This window comes from Hemitrygon akajei, chromosome 23, assembly GCF_048418815.1.
Source record: "Hemitrygon akajei chromosome 23, sHemAka1.3, whole genome shotgun sequence".
NCBI classification, from domain to species: Eukaryota; Metazoa; Chordata; class Chondrichthyes; order Myliobatiformes; family Dasyatidae; genus Hemitrygon; species Hemitrygon akajei.
Window position 1 is genome coordinate 12,873,140 of NC_133146.1, and position 23,871 is coordinate 12,897,010.

The 23,871-nt window shown below is 44.5% G+C and overlaps 1 protein-coding gene across 1 annotated transcript in view; it reads left to right on the forward strand.

Moving 5' to 3' along the window:
* The window catches only part of armh3 (armadillo like helical domain containing 3), a 187,180-nt gene that overhangs the window by 80,544 nt on the left and 82,765 nt on the right, over positions 1-23,871 (forward strand). The window contains exons 19-21 of the mRNA XM_073026947.1: positions 8,510-8,570; positions 12,336-12,424; positions 21,858-21,940. Of these exons, the coding sequence (XP_072883048.1) occupies positions 8,510-8,570; positions 12,336-12,424; positions 21,858-21,940 (233 nt within the window). The remainder of the gene's footprint in view (positions 1-8,509; positions 8,571-12,335; positions 12,425-21,857; positions 21,941-23,871) is intronic.

Below are 23,871 nucleotides of genomic sequence, written 5' to 3' on the forward strand. Positions count from 1 at the left end.
TCGTGAACAGAAATACCGCGGATTCAGAGCTACGCCGGGTCCTAATGCCCACCGCTCTGAACATGTTGAATAAAATCCGGGGTTCCGCTGGGTCCTAAAGACCACCGTACTGATTCAGGTTAAATAAGGGACTTGAGCATCCGCGATTTTTGGTATCTGCGGGGGGGTCTCAGAACTAATCCCCCGCGGATAAGGAGGGCCGACTGTATCAATCATCTGGAATCAACCCTGGATTTGATGTAGAGATGTGGTGGCATCTGTCTCATTGAATGATAGGAAATGTGGTTCACAGGTCTTTCTACACATCCACTTTCAAGGCTGTTACATTTACTGACAGTCAATGATTGAGTTTTCAAATGGGAGTCTCATTGGTGTAGTGGTTAGCATGAAGCAAGGACAGCTTAGGGAGTCGGAGTTTAGAGTTCAGTCCCAGCGTCTCCTGTAAGGAGACTGGGTACGTCTTCCCCATGCAATGGGTGGGTTTTCCCCGGGAATTCTGGTTTCTCTCCCCCCACCCCGGTTAGGATTTACAGAGTATTTTACAATTAATGCAGTTCTTTTCTAATTTAGTCAATATTTTAAAACAACAGCTTTACATGTAACAAAATGCTACAAATACTGACGAAAAATGACCAATTCCATCCTTATTAGCAATGTTGGTTCAGGGCTAAATATTACTCAGGCTATCAGGGAGAGCTCACGTGGTTTTCTGTGAAGTAGTGAGTGTCGTGGTATCTTTTATGTTGATGTGAATGAGCGGATTGGGATCTCTGAATTCCAGTTCCGCTGACCTCCCTCAGTACTGTCAACTTGTCCTGTTGTTCATGTCTCTGGAGTGCTCCTTAATCCTGTAACTTTCTGGCTGGTGAGAGTGATGTTCAGTGACCCATAGCACCCAGCAGTGTCTGACCTCCTCATCCTGCCTCGCATTAAACAGTAGGAAGCATGAGTACACAAGGCCACAATAGCATCGTGGTGGTATTAATTAATTGATCTGAAAAAACAAGCACGCTTCCCAGTGCGGGAGCTGAGAAATTTAAATTAATCTCATGAAGTAATAGAGAATGGGAGCAATGAAAGCTGTCAAATTCTGTTTTCATTAACATGTTTTCCCTCAAGCCAAGGAGGCTGAGGGGTGACCTTCTAGAAGTTTATTGAAATCATGAGAGACACACGTAAGGTTGGTCTCTTTTTTCCCAAATGTACGAGGGGTGATTGATAAGTTTGTGGTCTAAGTTAGAAGGGGTCAGTTTTAGAAAACCTGGCGCATGTATTTTTCAACATAGTCCCTTCCTACATGTGCAAAGTTAGTCCAGTGGTTGTGGTGTATTCAGATCCCTTTGTTGTAGAAGTGGTCCACAGCAGGTTTGATAAGTTTGTGGCCTAAGGTAGAAGGAGATGAGTTATTAACTTGAAACTTTCTGCATTATCACTCAAAGAGTTGAACTGCACGTGCATGTAACGAGAGCGTCTTGGACCTCCAGGGGGTCCACAGCAGGGGTGATTGATAAGTTTGTGGCCTAAGGTAGAAGGAGGTGAGTTATACAGCTCTCGTTACATGCACGTGCAGTTCAGCTCTGCGTGAAAATGTAGAAAGTTTGACGTTTCTCCTCATCTCCTTCTACTTTAGGTCACAAACTTATCGATCACCCCTGCTGTGGACCACTTCTGGAGGTCTAAGATGTCGACTTCTACAGAGAAGGGATCCGTTTGCTCCATGACCGCTGGACTAAGTGTGTAAATGTAGGAAAAATAAATGTGCTAGGTTTTCTAAAATTGACTCCTTCTACCTTAGGCCACAGACTTATCAATCACCCCTTGTAGAGGAGTCTAAAACTTAGAGGCGTAGGTTTAAGTAAGAAGGAGAAATTGAAGGAGGACATGAGGGGCCACTTCATACAGGTTTGTGGGTAATGGGAGCAAGTTGCCTGAGGCAGGTACAATAATAACATTTAAAAGCCATTTGGACACATTCATGGATCATGAAAACAAGGAGGGACATGGGCCAAGCTCAGGCAGGCATCTTGGTCAGCATGGATGAGTTGGGCCGAAAGGCCTGTTTCTGTGTTGTCTAACCCTACTGGCTTTTAGAGAAGGGTATTTACCTTTTAAGATCTGACTTCCCGCAGAAATGAAGCTGTTAACGGTCCTCTGAATAAACCTCATGCTGCTCTAGGGTTAGAAGGCATAACCTCATAATAGAAGGATATCCCTTTAGAACAGAGATGAGGGGGAATTTCTTTAGCCAGAAGTTAGTGAGTCTGTGGAATTCATTGCCACAGGTGCCTATGGAGGCCAAGTTATTGGTTATATTTAAAACAGAGGTTAATCGCCTCTTGATTTGTAAGGTTGTCAAAGGCTACAGGGAGAAGGCAAGAGAATGGTGGTTGAGAGGGATAATAAATTGGCTATAATGGAATGACAGCGCAGACTCGATGGGCCGAATGGTCTAATTGTGGTCCTCTGTCTTATTATTTTATAATCTTAAATCCAGTGGGGGAAAATACATTTGCAAACCATCTTCCCCTGGGGGCTGAGATCATTGAGGTACCGTCATGCCTGAGATCAATTTGTCCAGCACAGAATGAGGATTGTACCTCGTCCTGCATTACTGTGAATTAATGTCTCAAGTCTGTGCAAATCAAATGAATAGAAAGGTATCCTGAAGAGAGAATATAGTCCAATTTCCAGTTTGGCCCAGTCTATTCATTACTGCTAGTGGTGAATATATATGAATGAATTATGCTAATTTAAATCCAATTCCGAAGCATGAGAAATTAGACTTGTGGCCACTTTGGCACCACACTGGGACAAAACTAATTATTGAAATTTAGAAGCTGAATTAAAACACTGCACCTTCTTGGAGTTGTGCTATAGAATACTTAGGTTCCTTCACTATTTTAATCTACATATTTTATAAAAAGTATGTTTCTTTTTTTAACTCAATGATAATTTTTATTTATCCTTTTTGTTCAGAGTTGAGCTTTTATTCCATACAGACAATGTGGCCTCACTGATTAATGGCTTGCAGTCAATCCACGAACCAATAAATATGAATGTGGTTGTTACTTTTGCAGAAATATGGACTTACTGAAATGAGATCAAAATGATTAAACTGTCACAGAGCTGTGCTTTATTGTGCCTCTCTAGTTGCTGGCCCTTGTTTTCAGGGGTCCAGGCTCCCCACTGCCTCAGGGCTGTGATACATCAGCCAACACGCTAGCGAGCGGCTAACATAACAATTTTCAGCGGTAACAACTGTGGTTCAGTTCCTACTGCTGCCTGTGAGGAGTTTGCACGTCCTCCCTGAGGATTTTCGCCGGGTGCTCCAGTTTCATTTGATAGACGTACGGATTCGGGTTAGGAAGTTGTGACCATGCTGCATTGGCTCTGGAAGCAGGGCACCACTTGTGGGCTGCCCCAGAACACCTTCAGACTGTTGGTTGTTGACGCAAAATGACCCATTTCACAGTATGTTTCGATGTACATGTGACAAAGCTAATCTTTCTTTCAAATCAGTGATGTCTGTGACTCCAATCTCCAAAGGTTTGAGAGTTTTGGACGCTTCACTAAATCCCAGTATAACACTGAGGGTGTGCAGCACTGTCAGAAGTGCATCATAGTACCATAGAGTACTACAGCACAGTAACAGTTCCTTTGGCCCATCGAAGTTTCTAGTAGTCCATGCCGATCTGATTTCTCCTAGACCCATCCACCTGCACACAGACCATATCATTCCAGTTCCCTCCCATCCATATACCTAAACTTCTCATAAAAGTTAGTATTGAACCTGCGTCTACCATGTGTGCTGGCAGCTTGCTCCACTCTCTCACCATCCTCTGAGTGAAGAAGTTTCCCCTCCGATTCCCCTTAAATATTTGCCAGTTCACCTTGCACCTATGAATTCTAGTTCTACTCTCACTCAACCTATGGGGGAAAAAGTCTACATGGATTCATCTATATATCTATGCTCCTCATAATTAGATACACCTCTTCCTCCGTCTCGGGAATGAGCCTATTCAGCCTTTTCCTATAATTCAGTTCCTGAGTCCCAACAACATACTTGAAAATTTTCACTGCACTCTTTCAAGCTTAGTGATAACTTTTTTGTAGGTAGGTAATCAGAACTGCATACAATACTCCAAATTCGGTCTCACCAAGTTCTTGTACAACTTCAACGTAATTTCACAATTCTTGTACTCAAAAAAAAAACGCTGATTAATGAAGGCAAAATTGCCAAAAACTCTTTTCTACCCTATCTACCTCTTCCTAAGCATTATGAATCTGCACTCCCAGATCCCTTTGTTCGACTACAACTCAGAGCTCTAACATTCACTGTGTAAGCCTACCCTGGTTTGCCCTCCCAAAATGCAACACTTCACACTTGTCTTCATTAAGTTCCATCTGCAATGGACAAAATATTAAACTGAGGCAGTCAGGTGGATGAAGGCAGTCCCATACCACTGTAGTGAGGTGAAGATTCTTGGTTAGTTCTGAACCTTCTTCCCATCACCACTTACACAGAACGTTGAACCTTTAATTCAATGTTCGTAAATTGCACCCTGTGTTTCCTACATTACATCTGTGATTGCATGTGGTTGTAAAGTGCTGGAGTCCACAAAAAGTGCTATGGAATTGCTGTTCTTTCTCCTGCCTGAGTGTAAGCACAGGCACAGTAGCATAGAGGTTAGCCTAACACTATTACAGTGCCGGTGACCCAGGTTCAATACCTGCCACTCTCTATAAGGAGTTTATACATTCTCGCCATGACCATGTCTGTTCATACATTTCTGTTGGATGCTCCAGTTTCTTCCCACGTTCCAAAAATGAGCTGGACAGGTTAAGTTGTGGGCGAGCTATGGTGGCACTTGCAGGCTGGCTCAAGCACATCCTCAGACCGTGTTGGTCATTGACACTTCACTCCGTGGTTCAATGTGACAAATAAAGCTAAGTTTTAAAGATCTTTAGCCACACCTTTCCGTCTGCCTTGGTGCACATTTGTGGTGTGCAGTCAAGCGCAGCTTCCCTCACTGATGTTCTCGAATGCCTTGCTTTAAAATTCTTTTCCTTGTTTTCCGATCCCACCCATGGCCTTGCCCCCTCCCTGTGAGTTTCAGCTTTTTTAACCCTTTGGGTTATCTTCATTCCTCCAACACTGGCTTCTTGAGTATGCCTGCATTGTGATCACAACGTCAGGAGAGATCTGCATGAACCTGCAATTAAAACGTGGTCCGCCCTTGCTGAAACTGAATTCAGTCATTATCAAGAATAGCTTTATTTGTCACACTTACATCAAAGCATCGATTCATACAGTGAAATCTATCGTTTGCATCAACGACCAACGCAGTCTGAGGATGTGCTGGGGCAGCCCGCATCGCCATATATCCAGCGCCACCGTACGATGCCCACAGCTCACCGTAACCCATACGTCGCTTTTTGTAATGTGGGAGGAAACTCGGGTGGTCACGGGGAGAGCGTGCAAACCCCTTACAAACAGTGGCAGGAACCAAACTCAAATTACTGGTACTGTAAAGCACGGCACAAGCTGCAATGCTACTGTGCTGCCCCTGTCCAAAGGCAGAGACGTTGACAATCAAAACCCAAGCTGAGGTGCTCAGCATTTATTTTTGTTCATTTTATTTATGTATTTACTTATGGACATGCTTATTTATTTGTTGACACAGCATGGAGGAAGGCCTTCTGGCCCTTCAAGCCATGCTGACCCAGCAACCCCTGACAAACTGGATTGCCATAACCTAATAGCGGGACAATTTACAACGACCAAATAACCTAACTGGTGTATCTTTAGACTGTGGGAGGAATTGGAAGACACTCCATGGGGAGGGCATACAGAGACTCCTTACAGAATGGTGGTAGAGTTGAACTCTCAACTCTCTGTGCTTTTATCCCCTTGTCTTCACCAACCCAAACCTGAGGCCTGGTGTTTCCACCACACCCCTAACTTGCTGCTCAATTTCTCATTCAAAGTCCCTACTTAACTCTTCTACTACTCTGTCCAAGAATATGGCAATTGATATGCATTTTTTTGTGCTGGACCTTCTCTTGTGTTATATTAAAGGTGCTATATCAATGGAATTTGTTACTTTGTAGTTTCAGGTCAATTTGTACCTGATCTAGTATTTTCTACATCCAGACACAAATTGATCAGCCCTGTAATATCTAACACTGCATTTGGTTGGTGCCCTTGCAACTTTATAGAGGTCTGGTTAGGTCATAAGATGTAAGATAGCAGAACTAGGCCATTTTGCTCTGCCACTTCATCATGGCTGATCTAATTCTCCTCTTAGTCCCAACCTCCTGCCTTCTCCCCATATCCCTTCATGCCCTCTCAGAATCTATCTTATTTCAATGAGGTCAACCATCATTTTTCTGAATTCCAGTGAGTAAAGGCCCAGGGCCATCAAACCTTCTTCATTTGATAAACTATTCAATCCTGGAATCATTTTTTGAGCTTTCTTTGAATCCTCTCCACTGTCAGCACATCCCTTCTGAGATAAGGGGACAAGGACTGTTCACAATCCTCCAAGTGAAGCCTTATCAGTGCTTCATAAGGCCTCAACCCTACATCCTTGCCTTTATATTCTGGTCTTCTTGAAATGAATGCAAACATCCCATTTGCCTTCCTCACCACCAACTCAACCTGCAAATTAACCTTTAGGGAATCCTGCACTAGGGCTGCCAAGTCCCTTTGCACCTCAGATTTTTGAATTTTCTCTCCATTTAGAAAATAGTCTACTCTTTTCTTCTACCAAAGTGCATGACCATACACTTGCCAAACTGTATTCTATCTGCCTCTTCTTTGCCCATTCCTCTATTCTGTCTAAATCCTTCTACTTCCTGAAAGCTACCTGCTCCTCTAACTATCCTTGTCTTGTCTGTAAACTTTGCCACAAAGCCATCAATTCCGCCATCCAAGTCATTGACATATAATGTAAAAAGTAGCTATCCCAACACAGACCCCTGTGACACATCAGTAGTCACAAGCAGCTAACTGGAAAAGGCTCCCTTTATTCCCGCTCTTTGCCTGTTGCCAATCGGTCACTGTTTTATCCATGCTAGTATACTTCCTGTAATACCATGGGCTCGTAGCTATTAAGCAGCCTCGTGTGGCATCTTGTCAAAGGGCTTCTGAAAATCCAAGTATACAACATAAACTGATTCTCCTTTGTCTATCCTACTTGTTATTTCTTCAGAGAATTCCAATAGATTTGTCAGGCAAGGTTTTCCCTTAAGGAAACCATGCTGACAGTGGCCTATTATGTGCCTCCAAGTACCCCAAAACCACATCCTTAACAATTGACTCCAACCTCTTCCCAAACATTGATGTCAGACTAACTGGCCTATAATTTCCTTTCTTCTGTCTTTCTCCCTTCTTGAAGAGTGGAGTGACATTTTCAATTTTCCAGTCTTCTGAAACCATTCCAGAATCTAGTGACTCTTGAAAGATCATCACTAATACCTCTACAGTTGCTTCAGCCACCACTTTCAGAACCCTGGGGTGTACACCACCTCTTCCAGGTGTCTTATCTACCCTCAGACCTTTCAGTTGCCCAAGACCCTTCTCTCTAGAAATGGTAACTTCACACGCATCATGACCCCAGACACTTGGAACTTCTGTCATACCGCTGGTGTCTACCACATTGAAAACTGATGCAAAGTACTTATTCAGTTGAGAGCTGTTTGGATAGGCATGTGAATATGAGGAAGATGGACATTGTGTAGGTAGGGGAGATTGGGTTTTGTTGATATACTTTTTAGCTGTTTCTGCACAACATTGCCTGTTCCTGTGTGTATGTTCCTAACGTGCTTTTATGTGGTTCTCCATTTTAATAATTTTATTCATCATGTCTTGAGAATTTACGCGATTGCTATCATAACTATGTTGTTGATCAATCCTTCAGCCTTTCAATGAAGAACAATTAAAATCCTCAATAAGTTCCTTATCCAACCAGCTCTCAGGTTATTTATAGTTGTGTTGAGTGTTATATATCAACAGGGTTGGAAATGACTATATTGAACATTACCTCAGCACTGTCTGTAATGTGAGGTGATGTAACAGACATTTCAGTCATCGATTCCCCCCCCCATCGAGAGAAGTGCAAGTATTGGTGCTGGAGTGGAACGAAATTTATGTATCTCTGGCACCATGATACAGACTGGGAGATTGGTGCAGTCAGTGTTTCTGAGGATTTGTGAGTGGGCTGCTGTAGCGGCCTTGACCCTCCAACAGCCCTGGAGTAAAGCCAATAGCATTACTCACCTTCCCTTATTTCTGCTGTAGATGGATGGGGGTGGGGTGAGGGAGGGAGGGTGGAAGAGAAATGCTTTCAATTCGGGCATCGTGCTGCATCTTACAACCGCAGTCATTAGGCAAGCAGCCCTGAACTAGGTAACATTGTAAAAGAAAAAGTCAGCAAGGCAGGGGTGATTGTGTGGAAGGTAGCCAACTTTCAGCCACATTATATCCATATTTCACTCTGTTTTCCAGATCTAATGGTGGAATTCATGGTCACGCACATGATGAAAGAGTTCCCTATGGACCTGTATATGTAAGTTCAGCATAAATTACTCATCTGAAAACAAAGTGCTGCAGGCACTGGAAATCCAAAGTAAAAGGAGGGTGGCGGAGATACTCACCAGGTCAGGCAGCATCTACAGAGAAAGATGTAATTAACACTTTAGATCATGGAGTATTACAGCATGGAAATGGGCACTTCAGCCCAACTAGTCCTTGCTGGCATGGTGCCCACCAAAGCTGGTCCCATTTGTCCATGTTTGACCAGTATCCGTCTCAACCCCTCCTATCCGTGAGCTTTCATCCTCATAAAAATCAGAAGATACCTCTAGGGATTTATGGTTTACAAAGAATGATAGGTGGCTTTAGATGTTGTAGAAGCAGATGAAAGCCAATGTTTAAAAAGCACTTAGACAGGAACGTGAACAGGAGGAACATGGACGTGCAGCCAGAGGGGATCAGACTGGATTGGCAGCATAGTGTGCACAGACATGACGGACTGAAGGGCCTATTCCTGTTCTGGCCCCTCCCAGACACTGGTAGCATGATTCATACTCTGCTTACTGCTATGAATGGAAGTTGTAGGGTAGGGTGGGTGGTGAAATCATACAGAGAATACGAAAGTGGGATTCTGATGAACAGCCGTGGACTTCGGGTATACAAAATTATGAGGGGTATAGATAGGGTAACTGCAAGTAGGCTTTTTCCGCTGAGTTTGGGTGAGACTAGAACTAGGTGAATCTAATGTGAAATAATTTGAGGGAAACCCAAGGGTGAACTTCTTCACACTCGAGCGTGGTGAGAATGTGGATTGAACTGCCAGCTGAATTAGTAGATGTGGGTTTGATTTCAATGTTTACTTAGGAGAAGTTGTTCGGATAAGTACGTGCATGGGAGAGTTGTGGAGGGCTGTGCTCAGGGTGTGCATTGATGGGTCTAGGCAGAATAACAGTTCGGCATGGACTAGATGGGGCAGAGGACCTGGTTCTATGGTGGGGTGCTCTGTAATTCTGTTAACTGCTTTTTCACGGACATTGTTTAAACAGCCGGGGAATTTCCAGTATGTCCTGTGTGAGTGGGATTTGTTTGTTGCCAATTGGAATTGGATTATTGTTGTCACCTATTCCAGGATGCAGTGAAAGTCTTGCATACTGTTCATCCAGATCAAATCATTACACAGTGCATTGAGGTACAATAAGTTAACACAATAACTGGATGCAGAATAAAGTGCTACAGCAACAGAGAGAGTGCAGTGCAAGTAAATAATCAGGTGTGTGAAGTAGATTGAAGTCCAGAGTCCATCTGATCGTACTAAGGTACTGTTCATATACCTAGTCTTATAACAGCAGCATAGAAGCTGTCCTTGAGCCTGGCGGTATGTGTCAGCTTTTTGTATCTTCTGCCTGATGGGAGAGGGGAGAAAGAACGTCTGGGGTCTTCTCCTTGTTTAATTTCCTCCTTACCTTGCCTGCATTTTACATGCCTGACATCCACTCTTCCATGGGGCCGAAGAGACAAATGCCTGAACACGTATCACCAGTCTCAAAGACCGCTTCAATCCAGCTGTTATAAGACTATTGAACAGTCCTCCGGTAGAATAAAATGCACTCTTGACCTCACAATCTATGATCTTGCACCTTATACGATGGCAGATGACCTCTCACCAGGAGAGGCAGATGACCTGAAGTCCCAGTGAGACTCCATGCTATGAATAAACCTCGGTACTGAATCTTCCCTGAGACCAGGGTAACCAGAACTGAACCAAACCCAGGCCTAGCGCTGTATCAGCAGATTTCTGCAGTTGTCGAGCTTGGGTTGTGAATAGGTATCAATGGTAATAGATTTCGTGGCATCTGCTTGACTGGATTAATTAAACTTTGTCTTGGTAGAATGTCCATGAGCATCGCTGTGCACTGTGATTCTGCACCACAGTATTTTTGAAGCCATTGATCAACCACTTGCTCGTTTCTGCTTTTAAATCCCTTTGTTCCCATTGATCCTGTACCTTCTGCTTTTGCTGCCACACCCCCTGTGGCCCATTTATTTACTTGTGCATCCTAAGCTTGTTCGACATTTAAATTGGTTTATTTTTGTCGCATGTACCAAGGTACAGTGAAAAACCTCTCTTGTACACTGTTCTTACAAATCAATTCATTGCACAGTTGAGGCAGTACGAGATAAAACAATAATAGTGCTGAATAAAATGCTACAGATACGAAGATGTCCTTTGCAGGCAGACAGTTTGGTGCAAGGTCATAAAGTAGATTGAGATCGAGAGGCCATTTTATCAGAGTAGGGGACGGTTCAATATTGTTCTAATGGTGGGGCAGAAGCCTGGGGGTACGAGCTTTCAGGCTTTTGCATCTTCTACCTGATGGGAGAGGGAGGAGCAGAGACAATGCCTGGGGTGGTGGGGGTCTTTGATTGTGCTGGCTGCTTTACCGAGGCAGTGGGCAGTGTAGACGTGGAAGGCCACTTGGTTTCTAGGATGTGCTGAGCTGTGTCCACAACTTTCTGCAGTTTCTAGCAGTCATGGGAAAAGCCATAACCTGCTGGTATAAGATTATTTAATGGTTTTTTTAGTGTGATAAGATGCACTCTCGACATCACAACTTACCTTCTTGTGGCCTTGCACCTGTTAACCTGCATTGTACTTTTTCTCTGTGCTGTACACAGATTCTCTAGACTCTCAACATAAATACACTGAACTCGATGGTTGTTTTACCTTGTAATATCTGAATGTACTCCTGTAATGAATTGATCTCTGTGGGTGGTATACAAGACAAGTTTTTCCACTGTACTATAGTTGTCGTGGTTGTCAACTGTCTGTGTCCACTCCAGATTTGCTGTCTGGGTTTACTCCCGTAACCTTCGTCTCTCCCGGGGCTGCCCACGAGACAGTGGGGCTGTTTACCCGTAGCTGGGGATCTAGTTCACGAGCACCAGCGTGTGACATGTGCAGGGGCCAGACCTCCTCCCTGTCCTCTGTAGTTCAGCTGGAATCCAAAAGGAGTTGAGTTTCCGTGTGTCGCCAGTGAGGAGGCACTGCATGAGGCTTGCTGTTGGAAAGGCTGTGTACTGGCAGGGAGAGACTTACATATTCAGCTCTCCTTTTCGCAAGGCTGATAGCCAGCGGTGGAAGCTGAAAGTGAGAGCAACAAGTATCGCCCGCTACATCATCACACTAGACGTATCACGGCAACCATTTTAACACCATGGATCATGTGACAATAATATAATCCAGTTTACTACTTTACCAAACCCAGTGATCTGGAGTACTTTCGGCTGACACAGAATCTAACTTGGGTAATACACACAATGCTGGAGGAGCCCAGAGGGTCAGGAAAGGAAAGAAGAGTTATAGATTCAGGCCAAGACCCTTCATCTGGACTCTAGCTTGGTCTTGAACATGAATTATGGAATATATATTCCCAGATCCTTTCGTTCTGCTGCACTCGTAAGTGTTCTCAGGAATTTGAGTCACGATGCAGGATTCCAATCTGAAATGTTGACAATCGCAGTGAATTGTTGACCTGTTGAGTTCCTCCACCAGATAATTAATTGCTCTTGATTCCAGTAACTGCAATCTCTCGTGCCTCCTGCTTCCTTTAGCTGAGCGTAGCTATTGTGTTTTCAGGCATCCAGGCACTAACCCACATACTCACTCCCTCAACCTATCCCTGTTTCTCGTTCCCTCAGCTCCCTGAAGCCACTTTCACCAGGAACTGGTACACTTTTTCTTTGACCCGGGGTTCACTTACGAAATGGTTACAGTATGACTCTCCTCTCTTATCTGCAGGCGTTGTGTTCAGATTGTCCACAAGCTCATCTGTTATCAGAAGAAATGTCGAGTGCGGCTACATTATACGTGGCGTGAACTCTGGTCAGGTGAGTGCCCTATTACTGATAGTTACACAACATTATGGTACACCGAGGAAGTGTGACAGCATACCTACCCATTGATGACACAGACAGTCTATTTGGCACTCAATACTGACTTAACCTTGGGCAGTCCTTTCAGACCCTATTTCCTTGACTGCTGCCAAACTTTTCTCTCACGTTCCCATGGACTCCACTTGATTCTTTTCTCACACACCTACAGCTTGCTGCAACGGCCAGGTATCCGCCCAGCACACCTGTGAGGTGTAGGAGGAAAGCAGAGCGCCTGACAGAAATCCACAGAAACCCGGGGAGAGGGTGCAGACGCTGCGTGAAGTGCAGTGGGGGTCAGGATTGACCTCTGGAGCTGGTTCACACAGTGGGGTGGAGTTTTGCATGGCATGGCGGGGAATTGAGGGTCAGGGGGGAAAAGGTGGGTACTGTAGGTGGAGCTGAGACCATCATCTTATTGAATGGCAGAGCATTCTCGATGGACCAGATGGCCCACTCTTGCTCCTATTTCTTCGATTCTCATGATACCATATACTACTTAGCATAGGAGAGAGATTACTGTCACGGGCCGCGCAATAGCGTAGCAGTTAGCATAATGCTTTACAGGACAGCAGTCACTGATTGGGGTTTGATCCCCACCACTCTCTGTAAGGAGTTTATACGTTCTTCCCATGACCTTGTGGGTTTCCTCCGGGTGCTCCAGTTTCCTCCAACGTTCCAAAGATGTGCAGGTCAGGGTTAGTAAGTTGGCAGCATGTGAGGTTGGTTTAGCAACACGTGTGGACTGCTCCTAGCACAGTCCTCAGATGCAAAATGATGCAGTTCACTGTATATTTTAATGTACATGTGACAATTAAAATTAATTTTTAATTTTTAATTAACTAATAATCCAGAGGTTGGACTGTTATGGGAACCATGCTCACAATCCAATGTGGGAAGGATCTTAACTTCAGTTAATTGAATAAATTTCGAGTTACCAATAAAGATACCTGTGAAATTATGGAGAAGTACAGAGTGTGACCCTGTCCCACAACTTCTAACAAATGAGTGTTTGCCGAAGGGTCTTTGCCCAAAACATCGACTGTATTCTTTCCCATAGATGCTGCCTGGCCTGCTGGGTTTCTCCAGCATTTTGTGAGCGCAGTAGTTGCTTTGGCAACTGTTATAGTCATCGAGATCTTCACTCACAGAAAGAGGCCCTTCTATCCCATTCGGCCTAGTCCTGTTGAACCACACTTGGACCATAGCTCCCCACTCCCCTCCTATCCTAAATCTAAACTTCTCTTAAATGTTGAAATTGAACCTGCATCCACCACATCTGTTGGCAGCTCATTTTGCCATGGGGACTCATTGTAGTCCTCACCACAAAGTGATACAGAGAAGCAAGCATTTTAGTAGCATAAATTAAACTCGACTTAAAATTTATTGGCCATTTAATGCGGATGCTGCCACTCTCTAACTTACAGCCCTGTATTTCTTCTTTGCTGTCACAGCAGACAGGGATGTCACTTTGAAAAGTGCCTGGTGATTTAGATTATATTTGTGGATATGCCACCCTCCTCCATAAACCTTACTGTGTGCTAGACTTACCATTCAAGCGGAGAGTCATAAGCCCAAATCGTGAACATCTGTATGCTGTTACAAAAAAGAAAGCTTTGCCGTGGAGGGATTAGTACAATAGCAAGGATGGTTAAAGATTGATAACAGGGAGGAGATTTTTCAGACTGGCAAGTGGGGTACCACAGAGGAGGGCACTTGACCCTCAACTGTTGATTTCATATTAATAAATCAAGTGTAAAGACAGAGCATAACTTTGCTATTGATGGGAAAATAAATAATTTGAAATCTGAATCAGGTTTATTGTCACTGACTTGTATGCTGTGAAATGCTGTTTTGCAGCAGCTGTGGAGAGCTAAGGCGTAAAGGTGAGATAAATTACAGAATAAATAGTGCAATGAAAACGAATAAGAAAGTTTGGTTTGTGGGTCATTCGGAACTGTGATGCCAGAGAGTAAGAAGTTCTTCCTAAAGCCTTGAGCTTGTGTATCACCTCCCTGATGGTAGTAATGAGAAGGGGGCATGTTCCAGATGGTGAGGGTCCTTCACGATGGAAGCTGGCTTCTTTGTGTCACTGCTTCTTGAAGATGTCCTCGATTGTGGGGTGGGGTGTGCCTGTGATGCAGCTGGCTGAGTCTACAACCCTCTGAAACCTACCATGATGGCCAAAGACACTCAACGTTTTAGGAACAGCTTCGTCCTCTCTGCCATCAGATTTTGGAATGATTAATGAACCCATGAACGTAACCTCACCATACCTGGTTTTTTTTCACTATTTATTGTAATTTATTATTGTATATTTTGTACAATGCACTGCTACCACAAAGCAACAAATTTCACATACCTGTATGTCAGTCTGATCATGATTGTATCTTGTACATTGGAGCCTGCGTACCAGGCTGTAATACAGTAGCCTGCAATACATAGAACAGGCCCTCCAGCACACCATCTAATCAAGATTAAGAATGCAGGAAAGAAAATGGCAGATGGCCCACAGAGTAGGGACAATGAGGTTTTAACCTTTTGGTAGGCAGAAAAAATCTTGAATATATTTTATGTGGTGAGGAAATGCTGCCTGGATCACACAGGTATTGTGGTAAATTGATTTATTGTTGTCACATGCACTGTTTAAAAGAAACTGTAATTTTGGATGCCATCCATGCAGGTAATATTACAACAGTGTACTGAAGTAGTACAAAGGAAGACAATAACAGAATGCAGAATAAAGTGCGAGAGAGAAAGTGCAGTGCAGGCAGGTAATAACGTGAAAGGACACACCTAAACAAAGATTAGCTTTATCTGTCTCGTGTACATTGCAATATTGAAACGTAGTGAAATGTGTCGGGTTGCATCAAATCAGATCAGGGAGGATAGTGTTGGGCAGCCTGCAAGTATCATCTCGCTTCCGTCACCAGTGTTGCACGCCCACAACTCACTAACCTCAACCGATGTTCCCTGCAGTGGAGGAGTATGGGACCAGAGGGCACAGCCTCAGTGTCCCATGTAGAACAGACGAGGAGCAGTCTGTTTATCCAGAGGGTGGTGAATCCGTGGAAACCAATACCACAGGCAGCTGTGGAGACCAAGTCTTTGGGTATATTTAAAGTGAAGACTGGTTTTTGATTAGCAAGGGCATCAAAGGTTACAGGTAGAAAGCCGGAGAATGGGGTTGAGAGGGGTAATAGATCAGCCGTGATGGAATGATGGAGCAGACTCCATGGGCCAAATGGCCTAATTCTGCTCCTATGTGTTATGGCCACACATTGTTGGAGTATGGGAGGAAACCGGAGTATCGGGAGGAAGCCCACGTGGTCACAGGGAGAACGTACAGACTCCTTGCAGATGAACTTAGATCGCCAGCACTGTAAAGCGTTATCACGCCACCCAATGGTATTAAAGCAAATCAACGCCTGTTGCTGACTTTGAGGTTTGGCAGCCACTATAGTATATTGCAAATAAACAGGGCTGCGCAGTTTGATTTGCATGTTTGGGAGTATCCATCGCCACAATCGCCTTTCTACTGTTGCATTGAGATTAAGGGGAGATTTAAAGATTGTTTAGAATTTAAAGTAGTTCTGTTAAACAAATTGCCAGAAGTGTTGCCCTGTGCAAAGATGCCATTTAGCCCTTCAAATCTGTGCCAATTTTCAGGGTAATCGTACATCTCAGATTCTTCATTCTCCAGTCTGGTTCTTCCACTTACCTACACTTGGGGGCAGAAGCTGATGCTCCAGAGTAACACAGACAAAGTGCTGGAGGAACTCCAGAGTAACACAGACAGAGTGCTGGAGGAACTCCAGAGTAACACAGACAGAGTGCTGGAGGAACTCCAGAGTAACACAGACAAAGTGCTGGAGGAACTCCAGAGTAACACAGACAGAGTGCTGGAGGAACTCCAGAGTAACACAGACAAAGTGCTGGAGGAACTCCAGAGTAACACAGACAAAGTGCGGGAGGAACTCCAGAGTAACACAGACAAAGTGCGGGAGGAACTCCAGAGTAACACAGACAAAGTGCGGGAGGAACTCCAGAGTAACACAGACAAAGTGCGGGAGGAACTCCAGATTAACACAGACAAAGTGCGGGAGGAACTCCAGAGTAACACAGACAAAGTGCGGGAGGAACTCCAGAGTAACACAACAAAGTGCTGGAGGAACTCCAAGTCAGGCAGCATTTAGGCAGAGGAGTGAACAGTGGGCATTTTGGGTTGAGACCTCTCATCGGTCCTGAGTCCATGAATGCTGCCGGGCCCGCTGAGTTCCTCCAGCATTGGGTGTGGGTAATTTACAACGGTCATTTTAACATGCCAGCCAGTACCTTTGGGATGAAAGTGAGCATTCAGTTGGGGATGTGGAAAGGTGTATCGCAGGTCCACGGGGAGAACTGGCAGACTCCATACAGACCAACCAGAGGTCAGGTTTTAATGCTATTAAGCACAACCTATTTGTTTAAGGAGAGCGGGTGTGTTTGTGTTGGTTTGCTGGGCTGCGTTGCCTGAAAGAGTACTGGAAGCTAATTAAGTACTGGTCTCGAATAAACCATACGATATAGAAACAGGATTAGGTCATTTGTCCATCAAGTCTGTTCTGCAATTTCATCATGACTGATTTATCTGCCCTCTTAATCTCATCCTCTTAACTTCTCCCTGTAGCTCTTGATGCCCTTACTATTCAAGAGCCTGTAAACCTCCACTTCAAATATACTCAGTGCTTTGGCCCGCAACTGTCTGTGGCAATGAATTCACCACCCTCTGGCTAATGAAATCCCTCAACTCTGTTCTAAAGGGATATCCTTGTATTCTGATGCGGTGCCTTCTGGTCCTAGTCGCTGCCACTGTTGATAGATAGATAGATAGATACTTTATTCATCCCCATGGGGAAATTCAACTTTTTTCCAATGTCCCATACACTTGTTGTAGCAAAACTAATTACATACAATCCTTAACTCAGTAAAAAATATGATATGCATCTAAATCACTATCTCAAAAAGCATTAATAATAGCTTTTAAAAAGTTCTTAAGTCCTGGCGGTAGAATTGTAAAGCCTAATGGCATTGGGGAGTATTGACCTCTTCATCCTGTCTGAGGAGCATTGCATCGATAGTAACCTGTCGCTGAAACTGCTTCTCTGTCTCTGGATGGTGCTATGTAGAGGATGTTCAGAGTTATCCATAATTGACCGTAGCCTACTCAGCGCCCTTCGCTCAGCTACCGATGTTAAACTCTCCAGTACTTTGCCCACGACAGAGCCCGCCTTCCTTACCAGCTTATTAAGACGTGAGGCGTCCCTCTTCTTAATGCTTCCTCCCCAACACGCCACCACAAAGAAGAGGGCGCTCTCCACAACTGACCTATAGAACATCTTCCACGTCCGGTCTATTGGGAGACCTTTCAATACATGGTGGGTTTCAATGAGATTCCCTCTAACTCCAGCGAGTACAGGCTCAGAGTCGTCAAACACTTCTCACATGTTGCTGGGATAGTTCTTGTAAATCTCCTCTAGACCAGACCAACTTCCCAAGGAATAATTGGTAGAACAGTGGCTTTGGGGAGGAGGAGGGGGAGAATGCGAATCACTCTGTCAGAAAGATCTGATGGGCAGATTGGCCCCATGTTGTATGATTCATTGATCCTGTCTCCACTGTGAGCCACAACAACACTATGACTGCTCTCTAGAATTATGACTTCTACAAAAATACATGCAGGGCAGCAAACTGGAATAATGACAATGGATCTAAGGGAGCAGAAAACCTTTTTGGGGTATTTGCAAGCTTCTTGAGTTGTTTGGAAAATGATTGCATCTGAACAAACAAAAATAATTGCCTAAAAAGTTCACTTAAGTTTCAGTGAAGTTGTAAGCAGACATAATGGAACAATACAAGCTGCCGTAGCAGGTGATATCACCGGTGTACTAAGCTATCCAGACACAGTGGATGAGCTGGTTGGCCAGGCATAGTCAGTGTTAATAATCTGCCTGGTATCCTATAGCCACAAAAGCAAAGTGAACTTGATCCCCAAGTCTTGTTCAGCCCTTTGATGATATTATGCAGACTCTATCTACCTGTCATAATTACCTATACCCCAATAACTAGTTTGCTCTGTGTAGGATATTTCAGAGAGGCTGCTGCGTTGTGAAATCATCAGCCTTGAGGGAGAACGTCTCTGGGAAGATGCAGTGGTGAATGTGTGCTGTGCTGTCAGTAGAAAAGGGAGAAGTATATTGGAGTTTTTAAAAGATTAGCTCTGTTTGTCACCTGTTCGTTGCAACATCGAAACATAAAACGAAATGCATCACATGTGTTAACAGCCAGCATAGTCCGCTACTATGCTGAGGGCAGCTCTTGAGTGTTGCATATGCTTTCGGCACCAACGTAACGTGTGGACAGCAGCGTGAATTGAGCCCCAGTCTTCCGATTGCTGTGAAGCGTTACACTACCATGTCACCAGAGTAGTTGTCTTTCAGATACAGCTTCTCACTGCAACTCCATCACCTCGTGCCCAAAAACGAGTTGGAAATGTTGGAAGTACTCAGCAGATCAGGCAGCGCCTGTGGGAAATAAAACAGTGGATGTTTCAGGACACGGACTCTTCATCAGACCTGTGATCTTGATACTGTCTCTCTGCAGATACTGCCTGGCTTGCTGAGTGTTTCTGGCTCTTCTTGCAATTCTGGATTTTTGCCATCAGTCATTGTAAGGAACTAATCCTCCGATTACTCTTTTTCCTTTTTACAGTATGTGAGATCTTCCAGTCTCTAAACTGGCTGCCGGGGTTTTCTCATGCACTCAGTGAGGACGGTCTGGGGTGGTGATTTAGTGCAATCTGCAGGACCTCTCTCTGCTTTGTCCTCAGAGGGCAAGTCAGCATGTGTTATTCATCTCCGCATCTCCAGCCCTGCAGACTCAGCTTCGAACTCGAATGCGTCTGTGCTTAGGGCTATACAGCTTACAGTAACGCAGGCTGTAGTGGTCTCAGAGCGTCTGAGATGGCGTGAAGGGTCATAGACAGAGTGAGGAAACAGGCCCTCCAGCCCGCTGAGTCCGTGTTGCCTGTAAAGCTCCCTTTACACTAGCATGCACGGTGTTGTTCTGCTGAGTATCGTGGGCGTGTTACGTTGGCACCGGCATGTATGGTGACACTTGCCCCAACACATCCTTGGGTTGGATTGGTTGTTACACAAATGACACGCATTTTGCTGCATGTTTTGATATACACTCAATTTCCACTTTATTAGATACAGGAGTAGAACCCTGTGTGTAGCCCATCCACTTCAAGGTTTGACATGTTTTATATTTGGAGATGCTCTTCTGTACATCATAGTTATTTGAAATACAGTCACCTGCCTGTCAGCTTGAACCTATCTGGCCATTTTCCTCTGACCTCTCTTATTAACCAGGCATTTTTGCACCCAGAACTGCCCTGCCCCTCACTAGATGTTTGTTGTTTCTCCACACCATTCTCCATTAACTCTAGAAACTTGTGTGTGAAAATCCCAGATCAGTATCCCATCTGGCATCAGCAATCATTCCACGGTCAAACTCATTTAGATCACATTCCTTTCCCATCCTGATGTTTGGTCTGAACAACAACTGAACCTCTTGACCATGTCTGCATGCTTTTATGCATTGAGTTGCTGACACATGATTGGCTGATGAGACATTTGCAGTAACAACAGGTGTACAGTACCTAATAAAGTGACCAGTGAATGTAGATGCGATAAATAAACAAATGATCCCGCAGTCTCAGAATACAGAACAGAGATGAGGAGGAACTTATTTAGCCGGACTGTAGCGAATCTGTGGAATTTATTGTCACAGATGGCTGTGGAGTCCAAGACACATTTAAAGTGGAGGTTGATAGGTTCTTGATTAGTAAAGGTGGCAAAGCCTATGGAGAGAAGTCAGGGGGTTGAAAAAAATAATAAATCAGTCATGATCGAATGGCAGAACAGGCTTGATGGGCCAAATGGCCTAGGTCTGTTCCTTAGTCTTGTGTCTCTTATTCTCTCTACATTAGCGTCATTACAGATTTTGCTACTCACTTGCACGTTAGGGGCAATTTATGGTGGTCAATTAACCCACCAACCTTCATACCTGTAGGTTGTAGAGGAAACCGAAATACGCACGTATTCACAGGGAATGTGCGGATTGTACAGGTGGCAGCAGAGGTCTCCCTCGCAGATCCAGCAATTGAACCACTATGCCAAAAGTATGACTCCCATTTGTACTTGCTAACTTCTTCCTTTCTTCCAGGGTCATCCTTCACTTTACTCTGCATTAGGCTCTCTCTGTTCCCCTTTCCCTCGCTTTCCCTTCCCCTGCTGCGGTTTGAATACTCCCGTTCTGAGCTCCTTTCCCTGGGTAATCACCATTCTGCCTGGCTCCAGATCAGATTGCCTTGCAGCCTGATCTAATCAACCACACACACACACACACACACACACACACACACACACAGCACAGGCAGAGAGGCTCGGTCGCTCCCGCTCTGTGGCATCTGCCGTCACCATCTGCCGCCATCTCTTTTGGCTCACCCCTGTTGGAAATGGTTCAGACTCAGCAAAACGCATGCCTCACCATCTGAGGCTCACTTCTTTAGTCTGAGTGAATAAGCTTGTGGAAGTTGCGATATTTTCTTCTTGAAGTTCAAGGTAAATTTATTATCAAAATACGTTCTGTATATGTCACCATATACAACCCTGAGATTTATTTTCTCACTCTGAATTCACTCTGTAAATAGATGTCAGGCCATTGTCTCTTGTGCACACACAAACAAGTGAGTTTTTAGCAGGCAGTTCTGGTGGAGCTGATTGAGGAAGGGATGATAAAGATTAGCTTTATTTGTCTCATATACGTCGGCACATCCAGTGTAATGCATTGTTTTGTATCAACGGCGAGCATAGGCTTAGGGTGTGCCGGCGGCAGCCCGCAAGCGTTGCCATGCCCATGATTTACTAAGCCCAAAGCCTTTGGGACATGGGAGGAAGCCAGAGCACCCGGAGGAAACCAGCAGAAGGTACAAGCTCCTCACAGAGGTCGGAATTAAACCCTAATTGCAATAGTGGGCACTTCAAAATGTTCGGCTGTTGTGCAACCCCAACACCCCTGAGTACCTAACACCTTTCCATGAGCTATAAGACAGAATTCCATAGTCTGATGGTGGAGAAATGTAATTCCAACAACACAGTAGAAGTTCAAAGATGTCCAAGACAAGTCAGCCCTCTCTCAAGGTGCCCCATCCAATACATTATACGTCCGTCTACCACTGTAGTTATAATGTGTGTCATTACAAAATGCATCAAGGCAAGTGTGAAATTCAGAATGAACTGTTGAAATTGACTATCGTTTTCTCACTATCTGCCTCATCTCATTGCAGCACTAATCAATTTGCTGAAGTTTGTGATGTCGAACGAGACGGTGCTATTGGGAAAACATAATATCTTTGCTCTGGCTTTAATGGTGAGCTGTTATTTTGTATTTTCTTGATATCTCTTGTTCCCTCAAAGGGTATACAGGATTGAGAACAGTCCGTCTGTGGAAGTGTGGACTTATCCCTGTGCCGTGGATCATGTAACGCTGGAGTCTTGTCACTGCTTTATACAACACTCAACAGAATGTTCCCTGATTATGTGACTGACAGCGTGATGGTGCGTCTGGGACTGGCGCCTCAGCGCCATGTGCCCCGCGGACTGTGCGACCGGCGGCATGTACCCGCGGACTGTGCGACCGGCGGCGTGTCCCCGCGGACTGTGCGACCAGCGCTGTGAAGCTGGGTATCATTGAATACCTTGAAAATATAAAATGTTTAAAGAGCAGGCTTAAGACGGAAATGTGGAAGGCAAAAAAAAGATATGAGATGGATTCAGCAGGCAAGGTTGAAGATAATCCAGAGGTTCTTCACTTACATTAGTGACTGTGGAGAGACTAGGCTCTTGAAGACCATCAGAGCCTTTATAGGAGATGCAGTTCACCTACGTGTGGAACTATAGGAGATGACTGAGGTTTTTAATGTCTTTCCCCTTGCTGCTTACTAAGAAGAATACTGTGGATATCAAAGAAATTAGGGTAATAATTCATGGAGTCTGGGAACATGCATATTATGAGGAAGGAGGTACTCACAGCCTTGAAGCGCACTAAAGTGGGCCAGTCCCTTGGGTCTGATCAAGTATGGATCTTGTGGGAGGCCGGGGTAAAAATTGTGGAGGCCCTTCTGGAGATATTTGCTTTGTCATTGGCCACTGACAAAGTACCAGAAGATATGATGGTGGATAATGTTGTTCCATTGTACAAGAAGAGTAGTAAGGACAGGCCAGTGAGCCTGACTTCATTTGAGGGCAAATTACTGGAGGAAATTCTGAGGGACAAGATCTGCCATCACTTGGATAATCGAGGCCTGATCAGGAATACTTCACATGGTTTTAGGTATGGGAGGTCATATCTGACAATCATTTGGAGTTTTTCGAAGAGGTAACCGAGGGCCTAGATGAAGGTAGGGTAGTGATGTTGTCCATGTGGACTTCAGTAAAGCCTTTTTCTAGGTGTGGCGTGGTAGGCCGATCTGGTAGATTAAGTTGCACGAGATACAGGGCTTGTGCTTACGGAGAGCATTCAGAATTGGCTCTATGATAGGAAGCAGAGGATGAAGGTTAATGCTCTGGAAGCCTGTGACTAGTGGGTTTCAAAGTTCAAAGTAAATTTATTATCAAAGTGCATATATGTTACCTTATAGTACCTTGAGATTCATTTTCTTGCAGGCATTTACGGGGGGAAATACAATAGTATTTATGAAAACTATACCAAGACAAAGACTGACAGTTAACTAGAGTAATAGACAAGTACAGCACAGAAACAGGCCTTTTGGCCCATCCAGTCCAAGACAAAATTATTTAAACTGCTTATTCTCATCGATCTGCAATGGGACCATTGTCCTTCATACCCCTACCATTCATAAGACCATAAGGTATAGGAGCAGGATTAGGCCATTAGGCCCATTGAGTCTGCTCCGCCATTCCATCCTGGCTGATTCAATTTTCCCCTCAGCCCCAGTGTCCTGCCTTCTCTCCGTATCCCTTCATGCCCTGACCAATCAAGAATCCATCAACCTTTGCCTTACATATACATAAAAGCTTGGCCTCTACAGCTGCCTGTGGCAAAGAATTCCACAGATTAACCACCCTCTGACTAAAGAAATTCCTCCTCGTCTCTGTTCTAAATGAACGCCCCTCTATCCTGAGGCTGTGTTCTCTGGTCTTAGACTCTCTCACCATAGGAAACACCATCTTCACATCCACTCTACCTCCAGGCTTTCAGGCCACATTCTCCGCTCCAAACCTCAGTAAACACTCTCAGACAGCAAAGTGCAAAATTGCTCAGTGAGCCTAAGAACACAC